The 20379-nt window shown below is 36.3% G+C and overlaps 1 protein-coding gene across 2 annotated transcripts in view; it reads left to right on the forward strand.

The window, feature by feature from the left end:
- Window positions 1-20379, forward strand: part of LOC133630876 (phosphatase and actin regulator 1-like) — a 111850-nt gene that overhangs the window by 61069 nt on the left and 30402 nt on the right. For both annotated transcript variants that reach the window (XM_062022692.1, XM_062022691.1), the window contains exons 3-5: window positions 8360-8440; window positions 11910-12116; window positions 14772-15117. In XM_062022692.1, the coding sequence (XP_061878676.1) occupies window positions 8360-8440; window positions 11910-12116; window positions 14772-15117 (634 nt within the window). The remainder of the gene's footprint in view (window positions 1-8359; window positions 8441-11909; window positions 12117-14771; window positions 15118-20379) is intronic.

Below are 20379 nucleotides of genomic sequence, written 5' to 3' on the forward strand. Positions count from 1 at the left end.
TTGTTGTGCCATGTCTAAATCCTTTTCTGTGTAGGACTCCAAATAGATTTTAGCCATTCACACGGGTACTTTAGTATCCCTGCTTTTATTTTGGAAAAAAAAAACTTCCTGTGTCAGACTTTGAAAAAACATCCGTTTTGGTCTGTTTTTCAGTTTTTTTTACTGACTATCTTCATTTTTCTTTTATGAAATATAAAATGAAAATCAAATTGTTTTTTATATTTGGTTATTGCTTTTCAACAAAAGATGTTCTTTTTTTGTGTTTTGAAACAAAATTTCAATAAACTAAACGTTTTTTGTTTTGCAATTTCCATTTATGAAAAGAAAATTAAAATACCAAAACATACAAGGTCCGTGTACCTTCTCTTCATTCTATTTTCAATTCTGAAAAAACTAAATTAGAGCTGTTTTTAGATTTTTATTATACATGGCAGATTTAAAAAATAAAAATAAAAAAAGAGTTGATTTTCATAAAAATATTGCCATGAAATTGGATTTTGTGCTGTTTTCCTTTTATGGATTTTTATTTTTCCAGATAAACACAAACATCGAATATATGTTCATCCAAAATGCAAAAATGTGTGGTTATCTGTGTGATGACAAATTGAACCAAAAGCAGTATTTTAGCTTTTCCTTTGCGTTTAGCATGTTTTTAGCATAATATCTTTGGTACGTGTACCTTCCATTTCCAATTCTGAAACGCAAATCAAAAAACAAAATTATGGCTGTTTTTCAATTTTCATTATACGTGGCAGATTTTAAAACAAACAAAAAATGGTTGATTTTCATTAAAATATTGCCGTAAAATGGGATTTTTTATTTTTCCAGATAAATACAAGAATCGAATTTATGTTCATCCAAAATGCAAAAATGTGTGGTTATAACAAATCGAACCGGAAGCAGTATTTGAGATTTCCTTTGCGTTTAGCATGTTTTTAGCATAACGGTAATATCTCTGGTCCGTGTACCTTTCGTTCATTTTATTCCGAATTACCTTCGGGCCATTTTTTCTATTTTCATTTCTGAAACAAAAGTTGGACAACTTTTTAATGAGACTTTTTTAAAAGGACAATAGGACTCCTGCTGAACAAATATGTTATAGTTATGCTAAAAATATGCTAAATGCAAAGGAAAAGCTTAACTACTGCTTCCGGTTAAATTTGTCATCACACAGATAACCACTAATTTTTGCATTTTGGATGAACATTGATTTTTGTGTTTAGCTGGAAAAAAATTATAATAAAAGGAAAACGGCACAAAATCCAATTTTATGGAAATATTTGAATGAAAATCAACCCTTTTTTGTTTGTTTTAAAATCTGCTATATATAATACAAATCGAAAAACGGCCCTGATTTAAGTTTTTGCCCCAAAAGGGACAAGCGGTAGAAAATGGATTGATGGATTTGCGTTTAAGAATTGGAAATAGAATGAACGGAAGGTACAAGGACCCCTTTCTATTATTTATTTTATTGATAATCTCACTCAACACAAACCACGTACTCACTCATATTCAAAACAACATTATTGTGGTGCTTTGAATATTGAATGTTTTTTTCATGTTAATGCCTAAGCTTCTCATTGACAAGACTATATGATACTTTTTAATGCTCACTTTTGTAACGCTCAAGTTCAGATAATTGCCTAAGGAACCGCAACAAAAACCTCTGCTTGGAGCCTCGGCGCTTTGCTCGGATGTGCTTTGACTATCTGGGTCACTTCGCAGCGGAACATATTTTCTCTCTAAGTGTAGCGTTCTCAGATCAATACAGGCTGCGCTCAGATATGCCAGTTTGATTTAGTATGCCCTGAGCCCAGTCTCTGATGAGCGTCTAATCCTCTCATCTCTGTACAGATTGAGAGGCTGCAGCATTCGTCCGACACTACTTGGGTCCCTGCGCTGAAACGCGGGGTGTCCCAGAATAGAACTTTATTTTGGGCCATTCTCTGATTAACACAATTCTACTGGCAGACATATTTGATACTGATGGGCTTGTAGTAAGGAGTTGTGTCACAGTATTAAGTTTATTTTTGGAGTATCTGCACTGTCCTTTTATCATGTCTTTCTACTTTTCTGATGAAATTGCTTGCAATTCTGAAAACCCTACTGATGCATCTATTTTTGTGTGGATTAACTCTTGACTCATAGCTTGGTTGTTGCACCAATTTCCTTTTTTTAATGACACAATACCTGTGAAATCTGAAAGACGTATCCTCATTAAGGCTTTTGACTTAATGGGGTTGTATAACTGTCATTGTGTCATTCAGTTTTGACTGATTACTTTTCATATTGGATGAAAACCAAGTATAATCCATGAATTTACTACAGTGCTGACCATCTGGTGTCGACCTTTACCCGAGTTTTCCTGACTCATGCCCCTACTGGGTTGTAGTAGAAATATGTGAGTACCGTATTTTTCAAACTGTAAGGCGCACTTAAAATCCTTTCATTTTCTCAAAACTCGACAGTGCGCCTTATAATCCGGTGTGCCTAATGTACAGAATAATTTTGGTTGGGTTTACCGACCTCGAAGAAATTTTATTTGGTGCATGGTGAAATGAGAAGTGTGACCAGTAGATGGCAGTCAAACATAAGAGATACGTGTAGACTGCAATATGACTCAAGTAAACAACACAAACATTTTACATGTTCCATTGAAAATATAGAACATTACACACGGCGCTCAAAAATCTATCAAAATGTTTTAGTACGACTTTGGTAAGCTATGAAGCCGCACCGCTTGATGGATTGTACTGTGCTTCAACATAAGAGTAATATTATGGTGTGTGTATAAGGTAAGACATATTATCTGGTGTTTTGTTTCACAATATTATGCAAAAGCATCTTTACTTACCTTCTGGTACCTGCTGATCTGTATTTGGGATCTGCATAAGTCCTGAAAATTTTCATGCGTCCGCCTTTGTAGTCCGTGCCAACGCCATAGTCGATAAGCTTCTTCTTTTTCTCTATCCTCTTGTTATGGGACATTCATCCTCCGCTGTCGCCATTTCTAATATAAAGTACTGTAAAGTTCTTACTTATATCTGTCAGTAAACTCGCCATGAAAGCGCTAAAACATACAGGTGTAGTGAGTTTACATTATTCACCCAAGGAACTTTAGTTATTAGAGAGTTCCGGTCAGACGTTTTTTCACGGGACACATTTCCGGCGTTGTTGTTGCACTAGTGAGCCACGGATGAGAAGATGCTGCGCCCCGTTGTTGATTGAAGTAAAGTCTGAATGTCATTAAAACAGTTAGCTCCATCTTTTGACACTTCTTCCACTCCCGTCCTTGCACGCTACACCACTACAACAAAGATGACGGGGAGAAGACGCTGTCGAAGGTGAGCCACGTAAATAAGAACGCCCACAAAACGGCGCATCCTGAAGCGACGGTCAGAAAGCGACTTGAAGATGATCTGTAAAACATAATCTATGCAACATTTTGACCAAAGAACCACCATTACATGTTATGTAGATCACAAGGAGTGTTTTACATTTAGAAAAAAAGAACAATAGGACCCCTTTATTGCGCCTTGTAAACTAGTGCGCCTTTTATATGAAAATAGACCTGAATAGACCCGCTCACCGGCAGTGCGCCTTATTATCTGGTACGCCCTATGGTCCGGAAAATACGGTACTAGCAAACGGGGCTCCCAACAGGCGCTATTGTGTCACACAAACAAATTAAGTTTTGTAATGACTTGACTCGAGCCGATATCAAAGGTTTATCAGCCTTCAATGGGATTTGTTACAATCTGACTACTGTAGGCCGTAGTCGGCGCCAAAATAAACACATTTAAGACACAAACAGAACCGCCTTACACCGTCATTTCTATTACTCAATACGCGTGGGAACCGAATATTCTTCTAATTCTCTGCTTACATCCGTCCTTTTCGAGCCTCCCAGCCAATCAAAACGCAGAACACATGTAAACAAAGACGAACATTGGCAAAGAAAGCTGCATGTAGCAAGGATGCCTTCAAGGCCATGGGAAACCACATATGTTAAACATTAAAAAAAACTACATGTGGAACATAACATATAAATAAACATATATATATATATATATATATATATATATATATATATATATATATATATATATATATATATATATATATATACACTACCGTTCAAAAGTTTGGGGTCACCCAAACAATTTTGTGGAATAGCCTTCATTTCTAAGAACAAGAATAGACTGTCGAGTTTCAGATGAAAGTTCTCTTTTTCTGGCCATTTTGAGCGTTTAATTGACCCCACAAATGTGATTCTCCAAAAACTCAATCTGCTCAAAGGAAGGTCAGTTTTGTAGCTTCTGTAACGAGCCAAACTGATATCAGATGTGTGAACATGATTGCACAAGGGATTTCTAATCATCAATTAGCCTTCTGAGCCAATGAGCAAACACATTTCAGAATCACTGGAGTGATAGTTGCTGGAAATGGGCCTCTATACACCTATGTAGATATTGCACCAAAAACCAGACATTTGCAGCTAGAATAGTCATTTACCACATTAGCAATGTATAGAGTGTATTTCTTTAAAGTTAAGACTAGTTTAAAGTTATCTTCATTGAAAAGTACAGTGCTTTTCCTTCAAAAATAAGGACATTTCAATGTGACCCCAAACTTTTGAACGGTAGTGTATATATGTATGTTTATTCAACAAGATCGCAAGAGATGCATTTTGAAAACAATTGTATGTGTGTACCTAAACAATGACACACTCCCTACTCTAAACCAAAACAGGAGAAAAATGCATGAAAAGAAAAGCTGAGAGCCCAGATAAGAACAACAGTACAGCAAGTTTATCGACATGCAGACGTCGTAAAAAAAAAAAACACTGTTTGCTGACCACTCATGTTACTTTATATACATCTGCTGCCATATTGTGGAGTCATGTTGAATGTTGCCTATAGCCACTGCTGTTAAATACAATGTTGTATAATTAAAGACCTTACACTGCATTTATTTGTTTTTTTTTAGACCATGCACCTGGTAACTACAATGTTACTTGAATATGCGTGTTAATTGGACAATGTATGTTAGTTGTTTGCATCTACAAAGCTTCAATATTTGAGGTGCTTGAATTTGCCGTTTAGATATTCTTTTAATGATTATTAAATCCATAGTGACCCAGGGCGGCATGGATGTCCAGAATGTAGTCGCAGAGACTGAGCAGCTCGGCAATATGTAAACCACACATCCAATCTGTGCCATGTTGAAGCTCATCCTCGTTAGTTCTTCTTAATTAGTTGCAATGCAGAGCTAGATTTTTGGAACAAGAAATGTGATTTCTTAACAGCCTTCAGTCCTTCCGATTGAAGATGGATGTTAAGTGCCTCCACGTTTGAAGGCTAAAAATAGAAGCAAACAGTAGCTACAGTATGGGCCATTTGGTGCATAATGCAGTGCTATAAAGTGTTGTTGGGATAGTTCTCTTTGCTTTGTGCTTTTAGCGCCTCTGTCAGTCAAGGCTCTGGTTTTTTTTTTTCAATTTCATTAGGTAATGAGTACTGCTTGCTTTGTAGAATTTTATCATGTTAACAACACAATCCAGCATTCGAAAAGGTTCCTCAAACTGGCAAGGTCAATGAATTAGTCTTAAATGTGCAACAAGACCAGAAAATCGTTAATTTTAGTTTTAGATGAAACATCACAAAATTGTTATATTTGGTAATTAATCTTTATGTAGTTAATGGTGTATATGTCAAAAAATACCAATACTGTAGTAGTATTGGCCACTAAAGGAGACCAAACCAATCAAAGCGCATTGTTCAGTATCCTGGCCACTGATTGGCTCAGCCTCGGGCAGCATTACTAAATTGGATTAAAAGAGTGTAAAAGAGACTAAAGGGTGCTGTTTCATGTTCATGTTCTTGTTCACACTGCAGGTCAATTTTGATTTTTTTGCCCACTTGCAATTTACATCGGATTTTTTTAGTGCAATTCCAAATTTTTCATATCCAAGACAGCCTTACTCGTATGTGAATAAAAATCGGATATAGTGTACAGGCCAAATGTTTGGACACACCTTCTCATTCAATGTGTTTTCTTTATTTTCATGACTATTTACATTGTATATTGTCACTAGAGGCATCAAAACTATGAATGAACACGTGGAGTTATGTACTTAACAATAAAAAGTGAAATAACTGAAAACATGTTTTATATTCTAGTTTCTTCAAAATAGCCACCCTTTGCTCTGATTACTGCGTTGCACACTCTTGGCATTCTCTCGATGAGCTTCAAGAGGTAGTTACCTGAAATGGTTTTCACTTCACAGGTGTCATAGTTTTAATGCCTTCAGTGACAATCTACAATGTAAATAGTCATGAAAATAGAGAAAACGCATTGAAATGAAAAGGTGTGTCCAAACTTTTGGCCTGTGCTGTATACAGGGTGGCTCAGGAGTTAGTGCATGTGCCTCACCAAAAGAAGGTCCCGAGTTTTCTGTGTGGAGTTTGCATGTTCTCCCCGTGACTGCGTGGGTTTCCTCCGGTTACTCCGGCTTCCTCCCACCTCCAAAGACATGCATCTGGGGATAGGTTGATTGGCAAATCTAAATGGTCAATGAATGTTGTCTATCTCTGTTAGCCCTGTGATGAGGTGGCGACTTGTCCAGAGTGCACCCCGCCTACCGCCCGAATGCAGCTGAGATAGGCACCAGCACCCCCCACGACCCCGAAAGGGACAAGCGGTAGGAAATGGATGGATGGATGTATACAGTATGCGATGCATCCTCATCGTGAACGCTCTGGCGCTCAGGTCACATTCATCCGGCCAGAACATAATTAAAAAGCGACAAACGTCATAATTATTCACCAAAATAGACGGTTACCAAAGAAATAATTGACAACTGCGCAGAAAACGGGTGAAAATAAAAGTTCCACCATTCTTCAAGCAGACATCGAAGCAAAATATCCCATAAAACAGCAGGAGCCAAAATACTTCAGAAAATTATGACTTTCATTGCACAAAATCCTTAAAATTGCCACAAATGTGCCAGTACTGAGACCGACTAGAGTGGAAGCCATGTTTACTTCCGTAAATATTGCAGTGCGTGCGACGTCATGACGCCATGTCCGCATGTGGGTCAGATTGCATTCATATTAGAAATAACTTTTTTTTGTAATGTGAACGGCCACTAAAAACATCAGATTTTACAAAAAAGTCTGAATTTGACATCCAACCTTGCAGTATGAACATGTTAAAAATGTATTTAGGCCATTAACAGTTTTTATACTTAAGCTATGAAAATATTTTATTTATAATCAATGATTCCTACATTACAGAAATTAATTCATCACTGTCAATTAGGAACCAATTAACAGTGATAAATGAGGGACAACTGTATTCCATCAATTTGTTGAACTGAACACTTTAAAAAGCAGGTCTGGACTACAGGCAGACCAGTCTACTACCCGCACTCTTACTAAGAAGCCACGCTGTTGTAACACGTGCAGAATGTGGCTTGGGATTGTCAGGCGCGTCCATGAAAAAGACGTTGCTTGGATGGCAACATATGTTGCTCCAAAACCTGTATGTACCTTTCAGCATTAATGGTGCCTTCACAGATGTGTAAGTTATCCATGTCTTGGGCACCAATACACCCCCACACCATCACAGATGCTGGCTTTTGAACTTTGCGCCTATAACAGTCTGGATGGTTCTTTTCCTCTTCGATCCGGAGGACACGACGTCCACAATTTCCAAAAACAACTTTAAATGTGGACTAGTCAGACCACAGAACACTTTTCCACTTTGCATCAGTCCATCTTAGATGAGCTCAGGCCCAGCGAAGCCGGTGGCGTTTCTGGGTGTTGTTGATAAATGGCTTTCGCTTTGCATAGTAGAGTTTTAACTTGCACTTACAGATGTAGCGACAAACTGTAGTTATTGACAGTGGTTTTCTGTCCTACGTGGTGATATCCTTTACACACTGATGTCGTTTTTTTGATGCAGTACTGCCTGAGGTATTGAAGGTCACGGGCATTGCCACTTACGTGCAATGCTTTCTCCAGATTCTCTGAACCTTTTGATGACATTACGGACCGTAGATGGTGAAATTCCTAAATTCCTTGCAATAGCTCGTTGAGAAATGTTATAGGCATCAAATTGCAAATGGGCTAATATTTGCAAAAAATAACAAACTTTACCAGTTCGAACGTTAAGTATCTTGTCTTTGCAGTCTATTCAATTGAATATAAGTTGAAAAGGATTTGCAAATTATTATATTCTGTTTTTATTTACGATTTACACAACGTGCCAACTTCACTGGTTTTGTAGTTTGTTTCTGATATTATGTTTGGAAAATGCATGATTTTAGTTTGTCTTTCCTTCCCCACTCATGCAGCCTTGGAGAGGAAGATGTCCGTGCGACAGAGTCGAGATGAACTAATCAAGAGAGGAGTACTAAAGGAGATATTTGAAAAAGGTGAGCTGCCTCATATCTTAAGTGATCCGATCTTCAGAGGCCGGGGGATCTCAAGTTTTGTACGTGTCTCAAAGATGAAACCAGCAAGGAATATGTGGTCTTTTAGTTATTCATTTCTTCATTAATCAATCGGCTCTGAAGTGCACTCTTCAAGACTCACGCAAAGGGAGCTAGATAGAAACTTTGATTAAAACACATTTTGCAAATGCTTTCATGTTGATTGGAGGTGCCTCGGACAGCTTTTATTATCAAAGCTGAGCATAATTTAAAGTGTTTACCAGCATACAGTACACAAAAAAAGTGTGAATCAAAGTAGAGCCGTGCATTAATACAGTGGAGGGCTGTCGGCTTTGCAAAAAATGAAACTTGTCACGTAGGGATCCTTATTTGACACTCAAACCATATGCATCACTGTACGCAGAAGAACCGTGTAATTTTCCTCACCCAAGCAGAAAGACAATGACAATAACAGTTTATGTTAAATTAAAAGTACTGTATATTAGACTGGTATTTAGATTTTCATAAAGCATTATATTTTTTCAGGCGTCAGGTAACTTGCATTATGTCTTACGTAGGAGTATTAAGGTGACCCTGAAATGGAAAAATGACCAATACTTCTGAAGGAAAAATGTCAAAGTATTATGAGAAAAAACATCCAATTTCATATGAAAAAAGTGTAATTTTTGCAGAATAATATAATTATATAAAATTATTTAATTAGATTGTACTAATATTAGAAACATAATTGTATGCCGACATAACGGTAAAATCTTACTTTGATTTCTGGAAAAAAATGTTTTTAATAACTTTAAAAACAAAAAAGAAAATATAGATTTCCAAATACAAATCAAGTACAAATGAGTATTAAGGCCTCATTGAAATAGAAATACTTCTGGTGGAAAAATTTCAAAATATTATGAGAAAAATCTTATCTCAATTTAAAATTTAAAAAAATGTAATTTTATAGAATAGTAGAACATATTCAATTAGGTTTTACTAATATTACAAGCATCATTGTATACCAGTATCAAGGTAAAATCTTATTATTTCTGGAAAAATGTCTTTCTTTTCTTTGACTTTTTTCTTATTTTCTTATTTTTTTTTTTACTATTTTCCTTTAAAAAATATTAGTTTTCGTGAAAAACAAAATAAAAAATATAGCTATTTTAATTTGTTCCTCATATTTTTCTTTTATTTAATAAATATATTTTTAAAAAGTAGATTTCCAAATACAAATCAAGTACAAAAGAGTATTAAGGCCTCACTGAAATGGAAATACTCTGGTGGAAAAATGTCAAAATATTATGAGAAAAATCTTCCAATTTCATATGAAAAAAAAAAGTTGTAAGGCATCATTGTATACTAGTATAAGGATAAAATCTTATTTTTATTTCTCGAACAAATATATTTATTTTCTTTGACTTTAAAAAAAAATAAAAATAATTACATTTTTTTTTTTTTTTTCTTCCTTAAAAAGTGTTTTTGTGAAAAACAAACTAAAAAATATAGCTATTTTAATTTGTTTCTCATATTTTTCTTTTCTTTTTAGTTTGGCCTTTATCTTAGTGAATATATTTTCTTATTAAAAAATATATAATATATATAAATACATAATGTAATAAATATAATTGAAAAAAAAAGTAGATTTCCAAATATTTCCATGAGTGTCGCATCATAGAAGTACAAATAAGTCTTAAGGTCTCACTGAAATGGAATTACTTCTGGTGGAAAAATGTCAAAATATTATGAGAAAAATCTTCCAATTTTATATTTAAAAAAACGTGTAATTTTATAGAATAGTATAACATATTGAATTAGGTTGTACTATTATTACAGGCATCATTGTATACTAAAATCTTATTTTTATTTTTGGAAATTTTTTTTTAATTTTCTTTGACTTTTTGGTTATTTAAAAACCTTTTTTTAAAAAAAAAAAAATTCTTAAAGAAATTAAATTGTTTTCGTGGAAAAAATAAATAAATATATAGCTATTTTAATGTGTTCATATTTTTCTTTTATTTTTAGTTTGGCCTTCATCTTAGTGAATATCTCTTCTTATAAAAAATATACAATGAATAAAATTCTAATAAAAAAATTAAGTAGATTTCCAAATATATCCATGAGTCCCATCATAGAAGTACAAATAAGTATTAAGGTCGCACTGAAATGGAAAAATGACCAATGTTTTGGAAGGAACATTTTAAATGAGAAAAAATGTCTAATTTTAATTTATTGTTTTCTTAAAGAAACATAATTGTTTTCGTAAACATTTTTTTTTTTAAAATAGCTATTTTAATTTGTTCATATTTTTCTTTTATTTTTAGTTTGGCCTTCATCTTAGTGAATATCTCTTCTTATAAAAAATGTATAATAAAAATAAAAAAATTAAGTAGATTTCCAAATATTTCCATGAGTCCCATCATAGAAGTACAAATAAGTATTAAGGTCTCACTGAAATGGAAAAATTACCAATTTTTTGGAAGGAAAATTTTAAATGAGAAAAAATTTCTAATTTTATATGAAAAACTTGTAATTTTATTTAAATGAGATTGTACCAATATTACAAGCATCAATGTATACTTGCATAAAGGTAAAATCTTTTTTTTATTTTTGGTAAATGTCTTACTTTTCTTAGACTTTTTTTTTATTATTATTTTTTTTCTATTTTATTTTTAGTTTGGCCTTCAGCTTAGTGAGTATCTCTTCTTATAAAAAAATATATATTAAATACAATTTAAAAAAATTAAAAAAGGAAATTTCCAAATATTTCCATGAGTGTTCCATCATAGAAGTACAAATAAGTATTAAGGTCTCACTGAAATGGAAAAATTCCAAATTTTTCTGAAGGAACATTTAAAATGAGAAAAAACTTCCAATTTTATTTGAAAAACTTGTCATTTAATTTAATTAGATTGTACCAATATTACAAGCATCAGTGTATACTTGCATAAAGGTAACATCTTTCTTTGATTTCTGGCAAATGTCTTTCTTTTCTTTAATTTTTTTTCTTAATTTTAATAATGAAATTGTTTTGTGGAAAAACAAAATAAAAAAATTCATCTGTTTTAGTTTGTTCCTCATATTTTTATTTTATTTTCAGTTTTGTTTAATCTTAGTGAATATCTCCTCCTATAATTAGTAGAATAAATACATCTTAAAACACTTGGAAAGCAACTACTGTGTCTCCAAGAAGGCATGTTATCAGTGCCCTACTAAATGAATCCTGGTGTGCCATGTTAAAAATAGAAATGAATCTATAAAGGGGTGGAGACAACATTTCCAAAAGAAATCCCGTAAAATGGGCTGCTGGGTTTTAATCAGCTTTAATTTGTTACTACTTTTTGAGGGGCGCTTGCCTGAAAGCCAAAGCCTGTAGACGTCTGCCCATGACTGTGCTACTGAGTAAACATGCAGTAGCCATGCAGTATCTCCACAAACCATACCTTCTCTGTTTGCTCCCTCTGCTTAGCAACTGTTGAGGTACGATCTTCGGTTGACGGCGGCATCTGTACTCAGGAGCCCTCACATAAGTCGTCCATGACCCGGGGCCCTAAGAAGTCTGTCACCTACTCAAGTGACCTTCAGGATAATCAAGCTGTCAAGCCGCCGATGTACCACAAGCAGCCTCCAGCGCTCCCGCCCAAGCCTTTCTCCCGTATGCCGAACCATAGCATAGGTGAGTTGGAACTTGAGGGTAAAATCACACTATACACATTTTCTGACATAATGTAAACGTTTACCATTTATAACCCTAATAGCTAAAAAGAACATGTACCATATTTTTAAGACTATAAGGCGCACTTAAAATCCTTCAATTTTCTCAAAAATCGACAGTGCGCCTTATAGCCCGGTGCGCCTAATGTACGGAATAATTTGGGTTGTGCTTACCGACCTCAAAGCTATTTTATTTGGTACATGTGACCATTAGATGGCAGTCACACGTAAGAGATACATGTAGGCTGCAATATGATGGCAGTAAACAACACCAAAATTGTATATGTTCCATTGAGAAAATAGAGCATTACACACGGCGCTCAAAAGTCTGTCAAAATGTTTTAGTACGACTTAGGTAAGCTATGAAGCCGGACTGCTTGATGGATTGTACTGTGCTTCAACATAGGAGTATTATTATGGTGTGTGTCTAAGGTAAGACATATTCTCTGGCGTTTTGTTTCGCAACATTATGCAAAAGCAACGTTTCTTACCTTCTGGCACCTGCTGATCTGTATTTGGGATCTGCATAAGTCCTGAAAATTTGCATATAAAAATAATCTTTATCTCAAAAGAAAAAAAGAAAAAAAAAGGGTTCAAGATGTTAATCATAATTATTGTTCTGTGTACTTTGTGAACACTTGTAGTTTGAACAGTCTCTTAAACTGAATCATATTAGTGCTTTGTTTGATTTCTTTGGTTAATCCATTCCATCATTTAATTCCACGTACGGATATGCTAAAGATTTTCAGTGTTGCACGAGCATACACATGTTTTAAATGAGCAGCGGTTCACTCACCTCCAAAATATGACAAGACACTACACCGGTGGTCTTCAACGGGGTTACTTGTTTTTTTTTGTTTTTTTTTAATTTGCCTGCAAATATGGGCGAGCAATACAAGGTGCTCTGTCATTCCTAAAGGGGCGTACCTAGTGAGCAGATAAATGGAGGTAGAAGAGTGCTTTCAGTCAGCTAAATGCACACATTTAGCCACATGCAGGAGTTGTTTTCAAACAGGGCACCCGTTTATTCACCTGTCCCTCCAGTGAGGAGGACCTGCCCCTATCGCTGCTGTGCCAATCAGGAGGATCGGTCAGGTTCCCAGTGTTTGGGTCAGGGGGAATAAAGAGCACTTTGTAGCTTGGCAAAAAAACACCAGCAGAAGAACGGAGTTTAGTTCAAAACGGTTTACAGGTATACAGGCAAAAATTATGACTAAATAGTGTTGAAGCTGAATTTTCATTTGCAATTAAATATTATTGACCATTTATTTACTACTCAGTGGCCACCCTGAGATCGGTAGGTTGTGAGTTCAAACCCCGGCCGAATCACACCAAAGACTATAAAAATGGGACCCATTACCTCCCTGCTTGGCACTCAGCATCAAGAGTTGGAATTGGGGGTTAAATCACCAAAAATTATTCCCGGGCGCGGCCACCACTGCTGCCCACTGCTCCCCTCACCTCCCAGGGGGTGAACAAGGGGATGGGTCAAATGCAGAGGAAAAAATTTGTGTGACAATCATTGGTACTTTAACTTAACATACTTTAAGAAACACATTTATTGTTATTATTAATTGTTAATGTGGTTAGACTTTATTTTAGCACCATTATTTTTCATCAGTTCATTTGAGTCCCTTCTTTTGCAGTGTATTTGATTCGTATTTATTTTTGTATTCCGTCTGACCGGAGCCTAGATGAAAATCGTTGCGAATAACACATGCTTTCATATCCTGGTTAGATATAATTACTGAATACAATTAAAATCAAGAATACCCACTAAATCACTGTTAATATTTGAATGGGCCCCTAGATCAAAAAGTTTAAGGACTCCTAGATTATTCCCGTTTACCTGCATTGTTTGCCGCCTTGTACTAGCAGTTTTTCACTATTTAGAGTGTCCAAAAAGTGAAATACATGTGTTCTTGTATCCCATGCACTGCAAATGATTTGCCACTTGTCAAGATATTTCAAATTGTATTACTCTAGTAATTTCCCTGGTTTTAAGGGTTACCGGTAGTAACTTTGTTTTTAAGTCATTGACTAAGCTTAATTTTAGCATTAACACTTATATTTTTTCTATTCTAGTTTAAACCTTTTGAAAATAACATAGAAAATCTTGTTCAAAGATTCTGCAACATTTTAAGGATGCTCAATTCAAGAATTGTGAGTTGAATAATGCTTGTTTCCAGAATAAAATACTTACTTTCATTTTAAAAGTCCTGATATACACATCTTAATTTAGGATGTCTTACCAAGTAAAATGATCTGTCCATGCAGCCAGTTAATTTCATTGGTTTTTAGTACTTTTCCGAAAATCACAAATTTTGTATCTTGTTTTTGACAGTCCTTTTTTGCATCATTTTAAACAGTTTTTTGCTTTATGATCGCACCTAAGTCGGGACACATGTGCAGTATTAATCGTTTGATTAGATTCTCCTGTTGTGAGGTCAGCTGGGCCGTCATTGTCAATCTGTCAGTCAGCGCAAAGTAACATTAGGCTGACCTAATTCCATCACTATGTGTCTGAGCGCCACTAATTTGTGTGTCTAAACAAAACCACGTGTGTATTTGTGTGTAAAAGCTAACCAAGTTTCAACTTTTTTTTTTCGATCCTTAGATTCTTGCCAGCCAATGAAGTTTCCCTGCATGCCCGGGACGAAGCACTCTCCTCCCCTCCCTCCCAAGAAAGTCATGATTTGCATGCCCTCGGGGGGTCAGGACCGCTCCTCTTCCCCGTCTCCGTCGCCCAACCCCCTCAGCGCTCTCTCCCAGAAGTGCGGCCCCGGCCAGGTCCTGCCGAGCCACCACGGCACCCTGCTGCCCTCACATCTCGCCGCCTTGTCCGCTCTCCACCAGAACCACGGCCACCCCCTTCAGCTGCAGTACGGCAGCTTGCACGCTCCCAGCCGCATCATCGAGGAGCTCAATAAAGCCCTGGCGCTGTCCATGCTGAGGTTTGAGAGGTTAGTGGCCGCCAGACAGGATTATGGATCAGTGTTTGGCATCACCTGATGAGCCACTTGCTCTAATCTGGACATCAACACACTTCAAGTAGCAAATAACATGCTATTCATTGGGTGTTAATTTGTCTTCTACAAAACCCAAAACCAGTAAAGTTGGCACGTGTTGTAAATTGTAAATAAGAACAGAATACAATAATTTGCTAATCCTTTTTAACTTATATTCAATTGAATAGACTGCAAAGACAAGATATTTAATGTTCGAACTAACTTAGAATTTAATGGCAGCAACACATTGCAAAAAAGTTGGACAGGGGCATTTTTACCACTGTGTTACATGGCCTTTCCTTTTAACAACACTCAGTAAACATTTGGGAACCGAGGAGACCAATTTTTGAAGCTTTTCAGGTGGAATTCCTTCCCATTCTTGCTTGATGTACAGCTTAAGTTGTTCAACAGTCCGGGGTCTCCGTTGTGGAATTTTAGGCTTCATAATGCGCCACACATTTTCAATGGGAGACAGGTCTGGACTACAGGCAGGCCAGTCTAGTACCCCCACTCTTTTACTACGAATCCACGCTGTTTTAACACATGCAGAATGTGGCTTGGCATTGTCTTGCTGAAATAAGCAGGGGCGTCCATGAAAAAGACGTTACTTGGATGGCAACATATATTGCTCCAAAACTAGTATGTACCTTTCAGCATTAATGGTGTCTTCACAGATGTGTAAGTAACCCATGTCTTGGGCACTAATACACCCCCATACCATCACAGGTGCTGGCTTTTGAACTTTGCACCTAGAACAGTCCGGATGGTTCTTTACCTTTTTGGTCCAGAGGACACGGCGTCCACAGTTTTCAAAAACAATTTGAAATGTGGACTCGTCAGATCAAATAACACTTTTCCACTTTGCATCAGTCCATCTTAGATGAGCTCGGGCCCAGCGAAGCTGGCGGAGTTTCTGGGTGTTGTTGATGAATGGCTTTGGCTTTGCATAGTAGAGTTTTAACTTACACTTACAGATGTAGCGACAAACTGAAGTTACTGACAGTGGTTTTCTGAAGTGTTCCTGAGCCCATGTGGTGATATCCTTTACACACTGATGTCGCTTTTTGATGCAGTACAGCCTGAGGAATCAAATGTCACGGGCATTGCCGCTTATGTGCAGTGATTTCTCCAGATTTTCTGAACCTTTTGATGATATTACGGACCGTAGATGGTGAAATCCCTTAATTCCTTGCAATAGCTCATTGAGAAATGTTGTTCTTAAACTGTTGGACAATTTGCTCACACGTTTGTTCACAAAGTGGTGACCCTCGCCCCATCCTTGTGTGTGAATGACTGAGTATTTAATGGAAGCTGCTTTTAATCCCCAATCATGGCACCCACCTGTTCCCAATTAACCTGTTTACCTGTGGGATGTACCAAATAAGTGTTTGATGAGCATTCCCCAACGTTCTCAGTCTTTTTTGCCACTTGTGCCAGCTTTTTTGAAACATGTTGCAGGCATCAAATTCCAAATGAGCTAATATTTGCAAAAAATAAAAAAGGGTTTCGAACGTTAAATATCCTGTCTTTGTAGTCTATTCAATTGAATATGGGTTGAAAAGGATTTGCAAATCATTGTATTCTGTTTTTATTTGTGATTTACACAACGTGCCAACTTCACTGGTTTTTGGTTTTGTAATATCAAACACACTCTGGAGTTATTGGGGTCATGACATGCTTGTTTGGGCTCCAAAATCAACACTATATCACTACACAGGGCAGCGCGGCCTAATTCATTTGAACTAAATGTTGGTGTGGGCGCAAGTGTGCGGCGTAGGCGTTCCTCCAACAAGTCCGCCTGACATAACGCGATCAGCTGCTCTTTACAAGAGCGCCTATCTTCCGGTTTGGAGAGAGAGGGAAAAAAAGGGACAGGATATCGGATTGGCTCTTATCTTACATAACCTTCTTCACGGGGGAGGGGGGTTACCAAAAGCCATTTGGGCAGGGATGTAAGGAAGTAACGGTCATGACGTCACGTACGTATACTCTGAAAGCTTGTAAAGGTTATGTAATGTCCAAGCATCATAAGATGAGAACAGAGCCATTCATCAATGGGAATGATAAGATGTGACCATGCATGTAAATCACAGGCCCGCTACATAATTTTATGTGGCTCGTGAAAGCCTGGAAAAAATGAGTTGATAAAGTATTTTATTTTTTCTTATCTTGTTTTTTTCATTTTGATATTTAATAATAACATGCACTGCATTCAATTGCATATCTTTTAAACTTTAATTGTATCTAATAATGCAGCAAAATATTACATTCCAAAACATTTTTTGTTAAAATAAAAATAAATACTTTAATATCTGCTTGACTTATACTTTCATTGTAAGTTACCCATCAAACTGTACACTGTAAAAATGACAATAGATTTTAAGGTAGAATTCTGGGGATTTAGCTGCCATTTTTGTTCAACTTTCGTACCGTTTTTCCATATACATTAACACACTATTAAAACAACAACAATAGATTTTATTGAGGGAAAACTGGCAGCTCTGTTGCATGAATTTTATTGTAAAAGAAAAAAATATATATATATACAGTCGTGGTCAAAAGTTTACATACACTTGTAAAGAACATAACGTCATGGCTGTCTTGAGTTTCCAATAATTTCTACAACTCTTATTTTTTTGTGATAGAGTGATTGGAGCACATACTTGTTGGTCACTAAAAACATTCATGAAGTTTGGTTCTTTTATGAATTTATTATGGGTTTACTGAAAATGTGACCAAATCTGCTGGGTCAGAAGTATACATACAGCAATGTTAATATTTGGTTACATGTCCCTTGGCAAGTTTCACTGCAATAAGGCGCTTTTGGTAGCCATCCACAAGCTTCTGGCAAGCTTCTGGTTGAATGTTTGACCACTCCTCTTGACAAAATTGTGGCATTTCAGCTAAATGTGTTTGTTTTCTGACATGGATTTGTTTCTTCAGCATTGTCCACATGTTCTCAATGGGGTTTAAGTCAGGACTTTGGGAAGGCCATTCTAAAACTTTAATTCTAGCTTGATTTAGCCATTCCTTTACCACTTTTGACGTCGTGTTTGAGGCCATTGTCCTGTTGGAACACCCAACTGAACCCAAGACCCAACCTCCGGGCTGATGATTTTAGGTTGTCCTGAAGAATTTGGAGGTAATCTTCCTTTTTCATTGTCTTATTTACTCTCGTAAAGCACCAGTTCTATTAGCAGCAAAACAGGCCCAGAGCATAATACTACCACCACCATGCTTGACGGTAGGAATGATGTTCCTGGGATTAAAGGCCCCCCCTTTTCTCCTCCAAACATATTGCTGGGTATTGTGACCCAACAGCTCAATTTTTGTTTCATCTGACCACAGAACTTTCCTCCAGAAGGTCTTATCTTTGTCCATGTGATGTCACACGTCAAAAGTGGTAAAGGAATGGCTAACTCAGGCTAGAATTAAGGTTTTAGAATGGCCTTCCCAAAGTCCTGACTTAAATGTGTGGACAATGCTGAAGAAACAAGTCTATGTCAGAAAACCAACAAATTTAGCTGAACTGCACCAATTTTGTCAAGACGAGTGGTCAAAAATTCAACCAGAAGCTTGTGGATGGCTACCAAAAGCGCCTTATTGCAGTGAAACTTGCCAAGGGACATGTAACCAAATATTAACATTGCTGTATGTATACTTTTGACCCAGCAGATTTGGTCACATTTTCAGTAGACCCATAATAAATTCATAAAAGAACCAAACCTCATGAATGTTTTTTGTGACCAACAAGTATGTGCTCCAGTCACTTTATCACAAAAAAATAAGAGTTGTAGAAATTATTGGAAACTCAAGACAGCCATGACATTATGTTTTTTACAAGTGTATGTAAACTTTTGACCACGACTGTATAATATGTTTTTTAAACTAAAACTGGTAAAATTCTGGAGACTGAGCTGGCAGTTTTTTGCAGTAAAATCTGAAGATATTTTTTAACAGTGTATGTAAAATAAGATTCTAATAATCAAATGCATAGGCAATTATAAACATGTAGTGTACAGGTATACATGTATATTGATATACTATTCACTATTACAAGCGGCCCTCTGAGAGCCACCATAACTGCAATGTGGCCCTCTATAAAAACAAGTTTGACATGCCTGATGTTAATGATATGTTTTTTACTACCTGCTTTATATTTCCATTTAAAAATGATATATTAGACTATTTAATTTTAATATCCTTGGTGAATAACAATGATCATCATAATGACAAATGTAGGCATGAATAAAGATGTACCATTTGATGCTTATTCTAAAAAGGTTTTTACCTTGGCAAAGGTCGGGTCTGTACTGCAGTGTCATTGACGGCGACTGAATAGGATTACAGTATCGTGAATGCGTTAATTATAGGCACGGCGTTCATTTTGTATTTATGATAATTGGGAAGGCTATTAGGCTTAATGGGGTATAATTTGAAAACTCACAAAATATCCTCTGTAGAACCAGCGTCCTCTACTGGGATATTTTGAATCTGAAAGGTGTATCTCTGACAAATGTCCACTGCAGAGAACGGTATTTAACAACATATTTTAACCCCAATAATGATTCAGAGGGCATGAAGAGGTGGAAAGGAAAATGTAGCGCTTTTTCCCCACATGGTCATTAGCAAGTATTTTGCACAGCACAGTAGAAACCGAACCAATAATGTAATGATTTTGTGATGTTGCGATCACGCCAATTCATGCAAATTCGACCAATCTTAGTGAATTATGGGCGGCCTTGCAACTTTGTCCAATCCCCGCAATTTCCGTGCACATTTTGGCCAATCAAATTTGTCCCAGAAGCAACTCTTTAAGACAGGGGTGTCAGACTTGTTTTCTTAAAAGGCCACACCGCAGTTATGGATGCTTTTATATTAAATACATGTATAATGATGATTGCCTCATTATTACCATTAGCATATGATTCCATGGATAACTTGCTTTGAAATCATTAATCCAGTTGACCAGCAGATATCAAAGTATTTATTTTTTATATTCATATTAACCTCGATGCTCGAAACACCTTGTTGCATGATCAGATATTAAAGTTTTAAAGATATGTAAGATATAAGGAAACATACATTTAGCAAGAAAGATGAAGTGCTGTATTGATGCACAATATTTTCAGGCTTCTGCGGGCCACATTAAATGATTTCATGGGCCACATTAGAGGATTTTGCGAGCAATGTTATCGTGCATCTGCAGAGTATTCA

The sequence above is a fragment of the Entelurus aequoreus genome, linkage group LG16 (assembly GCF_033978785.1).
Source record: "Entelurus aequoreus isolate RoL-2023_Sb linkage group LG16, RoL_Eaeq_v1.1, whole genome shotgun sequence".
Taxonomy (NCBI): Eukaryota; Metazoa; Chordata; class Actinopteri; order Syngnathiformes; family Syngnathidae; genus Entelurus; species Entelurus aequoreus.